The following is a 16,228-nucleotide window of genomic DNA, read 5'->3' as shown; positions in this document are numbered from 1 at the left end:
TCTTTTCATGCCAGCAGCCACAGAGTAATTCCCCTACAAACTGCCCTAGCATTAAAGCACCTGGGCGCTACAGAGGATCCTTGTCCAAAGAGTGCTGGCCGTTTGTGAGGCAGACACAAGGAGAATGCGCAGAAAGGGGATTTGCGCAGCACTCTAGGCCTTTCCCAATGCTGTTGTGTGTTTTGGTCTGGGAATCAGCTTTGTTTCCCTCTGGAGCTTACAAGAAGTGGTGCATTCTGAATAATCCAGTGAGCCACCTGGATATTAAAGAGGAAAGCAAATGGGCTTGTGCCACACCTGTTCCGGGGATAGGTCCCGAGAGCTGCAGACTGTATGCTAATAATGTAATGCCCTGACTTATATAGTTGATGAATAGCCATTATCTCTTTTGCATAAATCCCCTTTTCTGTTCACCATCCAAAGATACTTCCTCTGTGACTCCTTCTCCACTGCAAATCCTTCCTTGTGTTTCCCCACCTATCCCCTTTCTCTGACTGGTTCCATCTTCCCCATCGCTGTCCTGGTTCCACTCCCCCCTCGACTCCCCAGCTTCTCCTCACCTCACCTCAAGTTTCCCCCTGCCCCTCCCAACATACACACTAACCCTAGACTCTCGGAGAAGAATATTCCCCACACAACCAGCCCATAGCCATAGAGTGTGTCTGTCTCTCCCTCACATTGCCCACTGCTCTATCCCTAGCTCTGTGTCATGTGGGTTGGGGGCTATCCTGGAGGCAGGATCCCTATGGTTAGAGTCCTGGAGGACTCCTGGGGGGTCTCCATAATTTAGAGCTTCAGTCCTCCAGGGATCTAACCATTGAGGCATGGTCTAGAGTGCCTCCTCTCATTCAATAGCGGGAGCCTCCCTTTCAGGACAGGAGGCTAGAGAGCTCTGGGGGCTTGGCCCATTTTTTGCTGCTCTGTGGTTTGGAGAGAAGGCCGGAGTGGCTCCATTGGTTGTTGAGTGAGGAGTGGGGAGGTTTCTCACTTGATGTCTACTTCAGAAACTCAGGTCCTAACCGGCCCAGGAGGCGCCATGGGACCAGAGAGTGAGTGATGCCACCGGCATCCCAAAAGCAAAGAGGTGGGAAGCCGTAGCCACAGTGAGGGGAAGGGTCTTTGTTCTGTCAGTTTAACGCCAATGCCCAACACAGATTTTGCGGAACAGGCAACTGTGTTAAAGATTCAACCCTCCAATTGAGGGGCGAGAGCTCACGATACACATGCACTGAGATGCCCCCACGACATCCCCCAGCAAAACCAGGGATGATGAGACCTCACCTGAGACTTCTCAAGATTAAAAAAAATAACCATAAAGCCTCTCTCAGGCCTCCTTTCAAAAGAAGAGGAAAGGCCACAAACCCAGTGTGGGTCACCTTTAAAAGAACTTGGAGTCAGGGAAAGAGAGGAGATGTTGTACCTTCTCTGTGTGCTGGTCTGTGCACCTGAAACCTCACATGAATAGACCGCTGCAGTTCTTGAGTCACAAACTCAAGGGCCGTCAAAAATGCTTCCTGCTGAAACTCCAAACTGGGGAACACCATCATCTGGAAAACAAAACCCAAGGCCTTCACCTTGCTGCACTGCTCACGGAGCTCCCTCCATGGGCTAGGATGTGAGCCCTTCTTACCTCCACAGTGTCCAATGGAGCCGGCAGCGATGCTTCTCTTGTCACGTATCTCACAGACCCGGGGGTGTCAAACGCAGGGTCACCCACGTAAAAGTTTTCGGCTTTCAGGAGAATTCCTGTTTTCAAGGGAAGCATTAGGCAAAGCCAGTGAGAGCCAGCAAGGCCTGTGTTTGTGCCTCGGCCCCGCTCGCACTAGATCACATCACGGATCGGAACGGTAACACCCATCACAGGGGGAATTACAAAATGGGTTTTGGACCAGTTCAAATCACATGATTCTCAGTTCTGGGGGAGAAGCAGCTGCGATTATGATTCAGTTACCTTTCTCTCCACGCTGTGGTTTTGATTCCCTTCCCAGCCTGTGTAATTAATGTTTGCAGCGTTCCCAGTGCGATGACAGAGCCGCGCAACAATCAGCAGCTTCGGCTTCTGGGAATCCTGCAAACTCTGTCCGTCTTCCTTCACACGGGATTCACGCCCCGAGGTTTGCGTTGAATTATTGGATATAAATACAGCCCCCCAAAACGCCATGTAAAACTCAACCAAAGCCACCTGGTTTCCATCAAAATAACCTCACCTAGCTCAGGCTTGCTCAGAACCAGGGCAGGCATTGAGGTACTGTAACAGTGAGCAGTTATTGGGACCTCTCTTCACTGTCAGGGTGGGTCCCCCCATCTCTTTACTTTACACTTTATCTGAGTCCCCTCCCATCTTTATTCTCTTTCTTATTCCCAACATCCCCCTCTGTCTTCCACTCCCTCTCCCTGGGGTGAGGAATTTGTCTTCCAGCCAGTCTGCTTCTTCCTCCTGCCTGTGCGATGGGGGTGGTGGTGTATGTCCTATGCTGCAGGAGGGTGGGGTCTTCTGCTAAGATGTCTTCTTCCCGCAGTGGACTCTCCACTCAGAGTCACCCTGAAAGGTGGCACCTTAGGCGGCCAGGTACCCAGCCTATGCCTGCAGCCAATGCACATTCCAGCTTTGGCATGGGGGGCACACCCAAAGCTTGTCCCTCACTTCCCAACATGTTCACGAACTTCAGGGAACCTGTCCGTGGCTCTCCAAATGGAGGAACCATTTGCAGCTCTAGCAGATGGGTTGTATGGCGGGTGCAGGAAAGGAAGGCAGCCTCACTGCAGTGCCCACAAAGCTGGAGGCTCCAGGCGAGACAGGAGCTGAACCAGCCCTGAAGGCCCTGTGAGCTCAGAGAAGGTAACCCTGTGTACCCCAGCATTACTTTCCATCCCAGGCTGGGGTACAGATATACCACTGTCAGGGATGGGGCAGAGGGTCCTCTGTGCTAGCAGATTTTTGGGATATTTCTAGATTAGGAAAGGAGGTTGAGGTTAGCTAACTCTGACTTTTTCCTAGCGTAGATGCAGCTTACCACCTTTTTAACCTCAATTTAGCTGGTCAAAGCTGACCCAGAAGCGTAGCTAATCCTCACTTAACCTCCACCTCTTTTCCTTATTCAGCTAACCCCTTAGGGTACGTCTACACTGCACAAAAAGCCTGCAGCAGCATGTCTCAGAGTCGACTGACTCGGGCTGGGGCTGCGGGGTTCAAAATAGCAGTGTAGACATATGGGTTTGGGCTGGAGCCTGGGCTCTGAGGCCCTGCGAGCAGGGAGGGTCTCAAAGCCCGGGCTGCAGCTTGAGTCCAATTGTCTACACTGCTATTTTTAGCCCCGCAGCCTGAGTCCCGTGAGCTCGAGTCAGTTGACCCAGGCTCTGAGACGTGCTGCCGTGGTTCTTTTATTGCCATTTATGTGCAAACTGAAAGAAATATCCAATAAAATCATAGGAAATGCCTGTGTAAAATGCCCCCCCCATCGCCAGGCTGAGTCAGTTGGGGTGCTGCACAAGCAGTTAACATAGAAAAAGAACAAAGAATGAAAAAGACCATGGTACAGCCATGTTTTGTTCTGTCTTCCTCCCTAACTTCCCAGCAGTGAGAGGGAGTTTGTTGTGACATATGGGGACTAAACACTTCAAGAACCACTGCCTGAGAGCATGTTTCTCCAAGATATCTTTTGTGTGTTTTATTAAGAATATGAGGCCATGTCTTTGGGCGATAACTTAGTATGTGCGTATTTTTAGAGAACATTTTAGACATTCGGGAAGGGTTAGCGGGCTGGGCTGCAGCTCCATCAATGTGCAAGTTTCCTGCTTCAAAATCCACAACAGAAACACCAATTTATGGCAAGTCAGTTGGCTATTCTCCTAGGGCTGCTAGTCGTGTCTGAATTACAAATTAATGAGTTGTCCTACTTACTAGGTCAGACTTGAAGTGAGCAATGACCTATTCTATGCACTCAGGCCTGGTATCTGTGCTTCCAAACTAGTGCACACTCAAATATTGTAGGTGGCAATAAAATAGGGCATTTGGTCCATTCTGCCCTCCTTCTGGGGACTCTACAGAACATGCTTTTGTTTCCAGAGCATTTGTCAGAGGCTTGGAAATTCCCAACTTCCATCTAACAAAGATGATGATTAACCAGAAAAACAATGAGGCCCTTCCCTTTGGACTGACCCATGCCAGTAGTTGATGATAAATACATCCACCTCCAACCAGGACCCAGGTGTGGAAGGCCTGCTGAGAGCAGGGCAGCGGGAGAGCCCACCTTTTGGCTTGTACTCGCACACGTAGCTGTGCTTGGCCATGCACAGGTCGGTGTTGCACTGGCCCGTCGGGCCCATCCGGACACAGTGGTCAGCGTTTGATGGATGGGGCTCTCCTGGCAGCCAGTTCTGACAGCTCTCCAGATTAAATCCTTCACCCCTCTGCTGAGCTCCAGCACTTGCAAAATCATTGAATCCAATCCAGACGTCAAGGCCCCTTCAAAACAATGCAAAAGAATGCCAGATTTTTCAGGAAATCACAAGTATTGAAAGGATTTGGGACAGACTTCATCCAGGGTTCTCAATGAAAATAACCATAACAACAACAGCTTCCATCCATGTGTCAGTCAATATGCAAAGAGCCCTTTAAATTACTAAATTATTGCGATACTCATTCTACTTCAAGGACCTGATCCTTGAAAGACAGTCTCCTAAGTAGCAAACCATATTGTGACCTGCTAATGAGTTAAAGCCACAGTCATAACGGCATTTAATTCATAAGGCAAGCTGCCGCATAAGGAGCTCAGATGCCATGGTGATGGGTGTGCTACCAGAATCTGCCATATAATAATATAACAAAGCTGGGACCATGTAGAAACTTCACGTGTCATTGAGCTGCACTCGGAACCTCCTGATGATGACCGGGATAGAACGTGGGTTCTGTAGATAAAGGAGAATTTCCATTATCTGTCAGCATCTTTTATAAACCTCGCGTTTCACCTATAGGAACTTCTCATTAAGAAAAGCTACTCCAGTATTCTCCAGTAACACTAGAGCTGGGAATAGCATTGGTGCAGAGTTTAACACCATACTATGATAAATCCTGGCCCACGACTGGGGTTCCTCCACACTACCGAAATATGTAATGATATATAGATTATGCATCACTGACGACTGAAACATAGCAACGTCTGGGGTAGAATACAAGAGCAGAGCAAAGCAATTTAGGATATGGAAGTGAAGAAGAATGTCCCATACAATGGAAACTGCCAGGATAATTTTAGGTCAATGGAATATAACTGCCCAATTTGGAATTTTGGCTGACTACCAGAGTTGTCTCTTGTGGAAAATACTGTAGGATCTCCAGTGGTCGAAGGCACCCAGGAACTTCTGCTTTACATCTCACCCAAAAGATAGTGCTCGTATGCTAAGGCATTTGTTCCATACTAACTCACAACAGAAAGCATCGCTCGTCGACCCTTCCCTGCACCACCTGTACCATCACCTCGAAGGTAGCCCCTCCAAATTGCATCCATCACGGCTTCACTTTTGAAATCTGAGATGCTCACAAGGTAGTGCTTTGCAAAGAGCAGCCTAAGCAGATAATTGGTGTCTCTCCACCACCAAGTCTGTACCAGATGACATGATTAAGGCTCCGTGTTTGTCACGGAGGTTGCGGTCGAGTAGCGGCCCTGGGGACAGCCACACTGGCCACTGCTGGAGCGGCTCTGCAGCAGTCCCGGGGGCGGTGGGAGCAGCCACAGCTCAGTGGCTGGCCCCAGAGCTTCCCCTCATGGTGGCCAGAAGAGCCGCTGGCCCCCTGGGACTTCCCTCCCCCTCCCAAGCTGTGGCTGGATCGGCAGCGGGCCCCCGGGACTCCCCTCCCCCCCGGCAGCGGTGGGAGTGGCAGTGGGCCCCCGGGGCTCCCCCCGCAGCGGGTGGTGTGGACTTGCCCCCCACAGTGTCCCACTCACAGCGCCCCTCCCCCTGTAAGATTCAATCGAGGGTCGTTATGGTCTAAGTCATGGACAGGTCATGGGCTGTGATTTTTTGTTTCTTGCCTGTGACCTGTCCATGACTTTTTCTAAAAATACCCGTGATTAAATCATAGCCTTAGACATGATTAATGAGGTCATACTGAAAAATGACGATGAACATAATTGTTCTGTGAATCAGTAATTTTTATCACGAATCAGATTAAAAAACAAAGAATTGCTGTGCTTTGTTCCTGAAACACTGGAAGGGATTAAGGACAGCGGGCTAGGAAACAGCCTATTTGCTGTCATCAGTAAAATCCAATAGTTTTTTTCCTTTCCTAATTCCAGCTATGATCTAACTGCAGGTCATCAAAAAAAAAAAAAGAAACAAACCAAGATTGGCTGGATTGTTCCCTTGCACCCTCCCTGGCTGGTAGGTCCCGTATCTCTAAACGAGTGTAAATTCTCTCATTTGAAGTAGGAGCTGGATTGCACTTTCCTTATTACAGCAGTAGCATTTCTTGAGAACTAATGACCTGTCTTGGGTCACCGGAGGGAGAGGAAAAGTTCCAGCATTTTGGAAGGGGAGAGTGCTTCATCCCGCACTGGTTGTAGGTGTTGGGGGTAAACTGGTTCACAGGGCCCTGGTTCTTGGTGGGGAGAACTGGTTCAGAGTGCACAGGCTCTGGGAAAGATCATCAAATGATGGTAGAGAGGAAGAGAAGAGAGTGACCGTAACTGCCATGCGCGCTAATGGGAAACAGATTTTTGCTTCTGTCATTTTCCCACAAGAAACCCTGGAAGTCACGCGTTCCAAAAAAACATAGCTTATACTTCATTTCTCTTTTATCGCCAGGGAAATCACATCCTGGAACCAGCTCATTCATGTTTATCTGAACAGATTAATAAATAAATAAATTAAATAAAGAGAATAAGGGAGCCGGAGTGGAGAACAATGAGCTGCGGCAGCTGGGAAACAGCTTGGTCGGCTTGCTCCTTTCTAGATCCCATGATTTCATCGCCACTGCAGTCCATCAAAAGCCCTGCACGCAATGCGAGATAAATCAGTGCGCTGAGTGACCAGCTCCTAACCCTTCGGAAAGGATGGGCTCCTCTGACTTGGCCTTGCCGGGCGCACATGTTTGTAATCTTGGGATCAATCCCAGTGTGAAGGGAGCGAGACAAGAAAACAAGTTCAGGAGAAAGGCCGTTGGGCCCAGGACAGGCCTGTTCAAAGACTACATCACATGCAGCTGCTCCAATCTCGTGTGCTTTCTGGGACGTGTTTATTAAGAAGCCCCTGCCAACATCTGCATCTGCATGGAGCTGTCAGGCCCCTGGGAAGGTCTGAGCGCTTCCCCTTTAAGATGGCTGGTTGCAGAAAGGGCATTTGTGGGGTGGATTTCGTCAAAGGCTGACACGTTCCACGCTGCCTGTTTAGAAACCGCTGGCAGTGAGGTGGAACAGATGCCTTCAGAGCCCAACGCTTGGGGAAGTGGGCTGCTCTGTCTCAAAAGGGATAAGGGTCTCCGGCTGAGGCTGACACCAAGTGACTGGGCATGAGACTCAGCTGAGAGAGGCCAGGCTTACAGCACCACCTTTTCCTTTCTGTAGCACCTAGCTCCTGTCACCAGGACTCCTGACGCAGCTTGCCAAACTGGACATGCAGAGCCCTGCTGCCGTGCCTGGGGTGGAGGGCAGTGCCAAAGGTAGGGGAGCTGGGAAATTTTAGCTAGGAACATAGTGCAAGCTTGGATTCTCACTAAAAGGACCCATGGAGAGCAGACAGGGTCTGGGGGTTCCAAGGTCTCTTTCAAACAATTCATGTGCAATAAACCGGAATAAAATGCTTCTCTAGCGGGATTTAATTCCTGACAAACTCAGTCGTCATTCCAGGGTCACAGCCAGGGATGCTGCGGTACAGCTCTGCTCATTCCACTACCTTCCTCCTATTCAGTCAGTGACTCCCTTCCACCTTCACCCAGACATACACGCCCAGGGACCTCGGCATTCTCCTCACTGGATGCAGTAACCCTGATGCAGCTATATTCTGCCATCCCCAGACACCAAGCACACATGACCTGGGAGGCTGGGTTTCTGATGAATGGTTGCAGTAACCCTGACATATTGCACTGCTTCTCCCATCTTTAGATACTGCCCATCTTTAAAAAAGGGAAGGAGAATCTGGGAAACTACAAACCGGTCAGCTTCACCTCAGTCCCTGGAAAAATCATGGAGCAGGTCCTCAAGGAATCCATTTTGAAGCACTTGGAGAGGAAGGTGATCAGGAACAGTCAACATGGATTCACCAAGGCAAGTCATGCCTGACCAACCTGATTGCCTTCTATGATGCGATAACTGGCTCTGTGGATATGTGGAAAGTGGTGGATGTGATATATCTTGACTTTAGCAAAGCTTTTGATATGGTCTTCCACAGTATTCTTGCCAGCAAGTTAAAAAAAGTATGGATTGGATGAATGGACTATAAGATGGATAGAAAGCTGGCTAGATCGTCAGACTCAACGGGTAGTGATCAACGGCTTGATGTCTAGTTGGCAGCCGGTATCAAGCGGAGTGCCCCAGGGGTCGGTCCTGGGGCTGGTTTTGTTCAACATCTTCATTAATGATCCGGAGGATGACGTGGATTGCATCCTCAGCAAGTTCGCAGATGACACTAAGTTGGGGGAAGAGGTAAATACGCGGGAGGATAGGAATAGGGTCCAGAGTGACCTAGACAAATTGGAGGATTGGGCCAAAAGAAATCTGATGAGGTTCAACAAGGACAAGTGGGGAGTCCTGCACTTAGGACAGAAGAATCCCATGCACTGCTACAGGCTGGGGACCAACTGGCTAAGCAGCAGTTCTGCAGAAAAGGACCTGGGGATTACAGTGGACGAGAAGCTGGATATGAGTCAGCAGTGTGCCCTCATTGCCAAGAAGGCCAACGGCATATTGGGCTCTATTAGTTGGAGCTTTGCCAGCAGATGGAGGGAAGTGATTATTCCCCTCTATTCGGCACTGGTGAGGCCACACCTGGAGTGTTGTGTCCAGTTTTGGTCCCCCCACTACAGAAGGGATGTGGACAAATTGGAGAGAGTCCAGTGGAGGGGAAAGAAAATGATTAGGGCGTGGGGCATGTGACTTACGAGGAGAGGCTGAGGGAACTGGGGTTATTTAGTCTGCAGAATAGAAGAGTGAGGAGGGATTTGATAGCAGCCTTCAACTACCTGAAGGGGGGATCCAAAGAGGGTGGAGCTTGGCTGTTCTCAGTGGTGGCAGATGACAGAACAAGGAGCAATGGTCTCAAGTTGCAGTGGGGAAGGTCTAGGTTGGCTATTAGGAAACACTATTTCACTAGGAGGGTGATGAAGCACTGGAATGGGTTACCTAGGGAGGTGGTGGAATTTCCGTCCTTAAATGTTTTTAAGGTCAGGCTTGACAAAGCCCTGGCTGGGATGATTTAGTTGGGGTTGGTCCTGCTTTGAGCAGGGGGTTGGACTAGATGACCTCCTGAGGTCCCTTCCAACCCTGATCTTCTATGATTCCCGGATCTTCTCTTACTCCAGGGAGTAAGGATGGGGAGCTAATCAGCAGAGCCAGCTATGCCCAGCCAACAGGTAAATTCACATTGGGGTCATAACACCCCTTCCTTTGTCTGCTGCCGATCCCTGCAGAGCACAGTTGCCCCTTGGACTGTGGGGTGCCATGAAAATGGCATGAAGATGCACCAGGCGCCGACCCTGCCCATAGCAAATCCCAGCTGTTACTGCACTCACTAACCTGGTGACATGAGAGACCAAGAAACTCTTAATCTCAGGACTGCTCACAAAAGCCAGCTCTCCGTCACCATGGACCTGGCAGTGCTGTTGGGCCTCCAGCCACTGGGCCTTCTCTACCACCAGTTGGTAGCAGTGATTGTTGCCAGGGAAGACCAGGCCATCTGATGGGCACATTGGGTGAATCACTGCATGAAAAAAAAGAAAAAGCCCCTTAGGTGGACACATGTTGGAAGGTGGATGCCCGACCCACCAGCGAGACCCCACGATGCAAGCGTAAGACATCAGCTCAGCAAGTGTGACCATGTTCCCCACTAGTGGCTGGCCTACACAGAGGATAAGGAACCTGCTAGAAGTACCAGCCCTTTGTCTTACTCCCTTAGCTCCAGCAGCAGGGGCTTGTGCATTTGGTGCTGAGAGATGTGGGTTCTTACCCCATGGGTGGGCCGTAGTGGGTGGAGGTTGTTACATAATCTGGGGCATGTGAAAACATGACTAAGGCAGGAGGAATTTAGAGACGAGTGAATAAGGAGGAGGTAGGGAAGGATATAAGAAATGATGAAAAGAAGCTTGAGGTGCTCAGATACTATAGTGTAGGTGGGCATGTCCGCACAAGGGTTCTCCAAGGCACACCTGGTGAGATTGACCAGATGACTAAAAAGGTGCTGGGGGAGTGGAAGAAACCCTGGGTACTGAGAATGCCCGCTCTATTTGGACAGAGTGGGCCTGGTTCTCCAGTGCCCTGTGTCTTGTGCACTCCTTTCCACCAGTGCAACGTGGGTGCAAAATGCCACCAGAACATCTTACTCCAATTGGCAGTGAGGTATAAGTGCAAAAGATGCAGGGCAGCGGTCACGGGGGCCCTTCGTTCCCGGTGCTGGCAGGGCCTTGAAAGGAAGGAACTTTTGGAGGAACCAGTTCTCAGTGTAATTCTTCCCTCCACCCAGTCCAGCCCAACCCAGCTTCAGCAGGCACCTCATCAGCCAAACTCGACTCACCTTTGCCTGGCTCTTCATTCTCTGCAGTAATACTATACACAGCTGCTAGGCCAGTGCCGCCCCTATTCCTGATCTGTAGGTCCAGGCTTTCGTTCGTCCTGACCAGGGTAGGACACTGCAGGTCTATCAGCTCTGGGGGAGCCACCACCTCGACGTCCGTCTGCACGGAGGTGACCCTGGCGCCCACAGAGAGGGTGACGGTGACGTTGTAATGCCCAGGCAAGGCATACTGATGGAGCACTGCGTTTTTGGTAGTGTTGAGAAGCCCGGATCGGTCCCCGAAGTCCCACTGTAAAGTGCTGGCAGCAACTGGAATACTGACGTTGAAGGCCACCATGTGGTGAAGGCCATGGGGGCGGCGGGGACCTGTGAAAGAGGCGTGCAGCCGTGCTGGGAAGACAGAGCGGACGAGGGAAGGGCCGCCGCAGGACCACCAAGCAGAGTCCTCAGTGCAAAGCGGCAAACAACTGGAGGAAGAATTTGGTTCAAGGACCTCGCCGCACAGACACTGCTCCTGGTCGCCGAAGCCGCCGTATTCCTGGGCGTCAGCATAGCAGAGGGCGCTGCAGGTCTCCTCGCTGAGGTTTGCGGAAAGAACGGACGAGAAGAGGATGACTGAATCGGCTGCCCCTGTGGTGTTGTCCGTCAAGCATGCTATGTAAGGCGCTCCTAGAGGAGAAAGAACAGAGAAGCCTGTTGAAAACCGACCACGCCAGGCCATAACTCATTGGAACCCTCAGTTAGACACCACACCTCTGCAAATGGACTTCCCCCAGGCCGTGAGCTGCAGGAAGACTACACAGCAGAGGGTTTCTATTCTGAGCATTTCCTGTTGCAGTCTTGCTTGGGAACCCTTTAATCCATCCGTGGCGTTTGCCAATCCCTTTGTAGCGGTGACGACAAGAATATCCAGCCATCAGCACAGATTTATGGAGCAGCAAGGCGCAGTAAATAAAGAGTACCATAGAGAGCGTTCCACTCCCACAGAGTACGAAGCTGATCTGATCCTGAGTCCCTGCTTAGGAGTGAGAGTGGCTAGCACATCGGAGGTGGGTTCTCTTCCTAGCTCTGCCACCAATTCTCTGCAGGGCCTGGTGTCATTCATTTAACTTCACTGGTATCTGAGCAATAAGCCCACACCCAAACCCAGCCAAGCAGAGGTGCGAGCACACAGGCACCCCAATGGGGTAGTATATGGGTAAAGCTTCTGATTCCCTAGCCCATGCCAGACTTGTGCTGTGGATAAGCAGAGGATATAACCCTACAGGCACATGGGTACACACACATAGTCACATGGTGCACGCACACACACCAAACACAGACACACGCATCAGATCCCATTCCCAGGGCAGTAACTTATTTACTTGTGTTCCCCAACTCTTGACCTGCCCAAGTGGGGTGGGGGTTTTTCCCTGCCACAAACACACACTGATTTTGCAGTGTACACAGCCTCAGCCCAGCTGGGATTTCCTTGCCTCGTGTCCAATTCTGCCCACGCAATTGAGGCATGTTTACTGGTCTGTTTCTGACTGTTGCTACAACATAGCTCCCAAAACATCTCAACACTGCTGTCCTCGTGTCGGTTTCCCATAACGATCCCATCTGCCTGCCCTGGTCTCGCTGAAACCCCAGTACAGTCGTTGAGCCAGGCTACCTATTAAGAAATGCATGGGAAAAGACTCTTGTTATGATTATAGATGCTTGGAAAGTACCTTTTTTAAAAATACCAGCCCAATTACATCCCAGGGGCCACATGTGATCAGCAATAGTCATTAATAACTGCCAGTATTTCCCAAAGAGAGACAAGGTGACTTTATTGGCCCAAATTCTGTTGGTGAGAGAAACAAGCTTTCCAGGCACCCAGAGCTCTGCTATTACCTCACCCACTTTGTCTCTCCAATATCCTGAGACCAACACAGCTACAACTATAAGGGTATTTCCCAAACCCATTCTGTTCTATACAAGTTCTTCTTCTGCCCTCTTCACCCCCGAATCTGAGCACCTGCCAGTCCTGGCTCCTTATGGTAGGAAGTTCCACTATGCCTGAGGAGCAGAGGTGTTGGCTATAGAATCATAAGACTGGAAGGGACCTCGAGAGGTCATCTAGTCCGGTCCCTGCACTCATGGCAGGACTTCTACTTTGGGACACCTTAGAGGACAGTTTATTGTCCAGATTAAGGCCTTGATTCAGCAGAGCACTTACGCAGTTGCTCATCTCCATTCCTACTCAGCATGTGCTGACGTCCCATTGACTTCAAAGGGATTTCAACTCGTTAAGCGCGTGCTTACTTGCTTTGATGAATTGGGGCCTAAGGAAAAAGAACACAGAGGCCACCATCTGGTAGTTGCGTTGGTGGCCTGTGGGTAATGAGTTTACTGGTCTCAGCCCTATTCTCAGTGAATGGGGACTCAGTTAATAAAGTCACCAGCATGGCAGGCACTGATCTCTGATCTGCGCAGAGAAGCGGAGATAAAAAGAAAGGTGAAATGCAGTGCATATCTAGGAGAAAAACGTCTTGTGTATACAGTGCTGGGGAAAGGCACTGGCTGCTGGGAGAATGAAGCCCTCTCTTTGTCCACACCACAGGTGTGGCATGGGCAACCGGAGCACAAGATTCCACCTCACTGCCCCACCAATGTGCCTCTGAGGTAGCTTGGAGGAACCTCCTCTAGGGGTGAAAAGATAGCAGCTTCCTGGCCCATCCAATCCTTAGCCTCTCTGCTGAGACAGACAACAGAGGAGCCTCATTACTGATATGGATTCCAGTCTACCAGGACCTTATCTGAGGTTCACCAAGGAGCCATCAGATGAGAATGACTTGCCCCTGCTACGGAGTGGGCTAGATGAGAACCAGCTGAGATGACTCGAGGGATGGAAGAGTCCTTAGAGGAGTATCAGCCTCTTTGATCTCAATTTTTCCACTAGATTTACCTTTACCATAAACCAGAGCCCATCCCCCTTCCTTACCACAAGTAACATTGGTGAATGAAACATTGAAAAGAGGAAGGTTTGCCACTTCCGGAGGCTGGGCGCATTTAGTATCCAACAGCCGACTAACGTTAACTTTTCTTTCTTCCACCCAGCGGGGGAGCCAGGAAAGTTTGCAGTCACAAAGAAATGGATTCAGACTTAAGTTTCTGGAATATACAGAGTAGAGAAAGATTATGCATTAACTTGACAATGGGAACCACCCGATAAGTGTTAATTACACCATCATAAAAATCCCCCTGTTCCCATCTGCACCACTCCAAGGAAACGTCTCATAAGACTCGCTAGGGGAGTTAATGAATAGAGAATCAAGCAATAATTAACATGATTTTTCTAAAGGCTAGAATTAGGCAAGTACTGCAAGCACTTTCTTCTCACAATACAAATAATTGTTGCAATTAGAAGTAAATTACAGCCATAATCCTATATTCAAAATAGTCTGCCATCTAACATCAGTTGGTTGCAACACCAACCTCTGTAGCTAAGGGAGATTTTTTACAGTGTCATTAAAAAACATCTACGAGAATCAAATTGATCTATCAAAAAAGAAATGCAAAGCCAGTGGCAGTTTTGTCATGTGGCGGTTTAATGAAAAGATGGAATCGTTAACTGCAGGTGTGTTTGGCCGGAATTACAGCCTTTGGCAGTCAGCGGCAAAGAGGGCAGAGGTGGGACAATGTTTGCACAACCAACGGTAGTCGTGCTGCTCGCAGCGTTTGAACCCAGTTCTCTTGCATTGAAAGCACAAGCCTCTATTGCTTGAGCTAAAGAATTAAATCCCCTTGCTGGTACCTGTAGCAAATGTACTGATCTCTCAACCTGTGGCACGGCCACTGGAAGAAGACAAAGACCCACATGCTCCTAGTGAGGGTTTTATGTATGTAAAAGCTAGCTAGTCGTGCCGCTATTCTTTAATCTCACTCCAGCTATCACGGCAGCAGGTCTTGCGGGCCCCAGTCCCACTGCAGGACTCTTCTAGACAGCATTACTATTACTGTCAACAATGGTCCTAATGCTCTGTAGGAGGGAAGCTGCAGAACTGGAAGTGATTCTTGCTCATTTGCATGTTCCTCTTGAAGAGTACACTGGGAAAAGGTGCATGGGAGTTCTACTCTTCTTGTCTGTTTCAATTATTTCAAGTGACAGAGGCTGTAACTGTGTCAGTTTCACCTTTGGAGTTTATTCCTTTCAGGTAAACATTTTCGAAAGCATTTTCAAAAGGTGCCTAAACGGTAGTTCCCTGAGTCCCAGGTCAGTGCCCCTGCCCCACAGTAGGAAGTCAAGCAGAGATTTAGCCTTGCCACTCCCGGAGTCATGCGCTTTGAAAATGCTAAAGTGAGTAAAACACTTGTGCTCTTGCAAACTCCCTGAGGGCTCGTCTACCCTGCCCCCGGGGAGGACGGGGGTGAGAACAGCGCTGCCCACCAAAGTGCTGCCATGTAACTTCCCCACGTGGACGCTGCAGGTGCAAACGAAAAGGTTCCTAGTTGGTGTTAACATCGTCCTCTTGAAACACGACCACATTCACGTGAACTAGGAACCTTCTCGTTAGCACCCCAGCGTCCACACAGGGGAGTTACGGTGCAGCGCTTCAGTGCGCACAGCTGTTCACAACTTCCCAGACCGAACTGCGGGGCAGTGTAGACGTAGCCTGAGGGTACGTCTACACCGCAACTGTGGCGGTCAGTCTGACGGACATACCGAGCTAGCTTTGAACTAGCTACCTTGAATAATGAGAGCAGTGAAGCCATAACGGCACGGGGTGTAGGACCCTGGGTATGTGTTCAAGCAGCTAACCCATGCTGCTGTTGCTATTGATACTGGAGCTAGGTAGATCATAGCTCCCTCGAGTACGTCTACACGCAGACACACCTCTGACTGCAGCATAGACAGACCCGAAGTGAGCTGAGACGCAGCAGGAGCCGGGGAAGGGAATTCTGAAAACAAGAGCCGTATTCAGAGAGCTGAAGATTAAGGAACAAGAACTTACATGTAACTTAAATTAAATAAATTATCAAATATTCCATCTTCTAACGTAGAAATCATGTTGTGGCTTATATCTCTGTAACACAGGGAAAATGGGAAAGAAAAGTTTAATAAGCATTCATAATTATAAGAATAATTTTCTGCCATTCTTACAGGGTGAAAATCCAACCCTGAGCTTTGGATAGCTGGGGCCCCGGCTTTAGGACTTTTCATCTCAAAGGGCACGCTACATACAAAGGTACAGTCATTAATTGCCAAGTACTAAGTCCTTCCTTCAACCCACCTTCTCTTTCTGGTTCTAGGAGCCAACAGAGCCTCAGGAGTGAAGAAGTCAGTAAACCAGATGTTAAAAGGTGTTGGCTCTTACGGGCCCTAGGCAGCACATCTGTTAAGGGGACGTGGCCTCTTTAAGGCTGAGTTTTTGGGAGAGGCAGTCTATAGCTGGAGCACAGGTCTCAGTCAGGTCATGTGACTTCAGCAGGGAACCAGACCTGCTATAAAAGAGGCAACCTGCTGCCACTAGGAGAGAGCTCG

The 16,228-nt window shown here is 49.7% G+C and overlaps 1 protein-coding gene across 1 annotated transcript in view; it reads right to left on the bottom strand.

Moving 5' to 3' along the window:
• The window catches only part of PKD1 (polycystin 1, transient receptor potential channel interacting), a 140,226-nt gene that overhangs the window by 66,721 nt on the left and 57,277 nt on the right, over positions 1–16,228 (bottom strand). Inside the window, exons 3-9 of the mRNA XM_074965012.1 lie at positions 15,699–15,770; positions 13,688–13,857; positions 10,720–11,388; positions 9,726–9,909; positions 4,251–4,465; positions 1,631–1,746; positions 1,421–1,547 (exon numbers count right to left, since the gene is read on the bottom strand). Coding sequence (XP_074821113.1) covers positions 1,421–1,547; positions 1,631–1,746; positions 4,251–4,465; positions 9,726–9,909; positions 10,720–11,388; positions 13,688–13,857; positions 15,699–15,770 — 1,553 coding nt within the window. The remainder of the gene's footprint in view (positions 1–1,420; positions 1,548–1,630; positions 1,747–4,250; positions 4,466–9,725; positions 9,910–10,719; positions 11,389–13,687; positions 13,858–15,698; positions 15,771–16,228) is intronic.

This window comes from Natator depressus, chromosome 10 (genome assembly GCF_965152275.1).
Source record: "Natator depressus isolate rNatDep1 chromosome 10, rNatDep2.hap1, whole genome shotgun sequence".
In the NCBI taxonomy this organism is placed as follows: domain Eukaryota; kingdom Metazoa; phylum Chordata; order Testudines; family Cheloniidae; genus Natator; species Natator depressus.
This window is presented reverse-complemented; position numbering and strand designations above follow the sequence as displayed.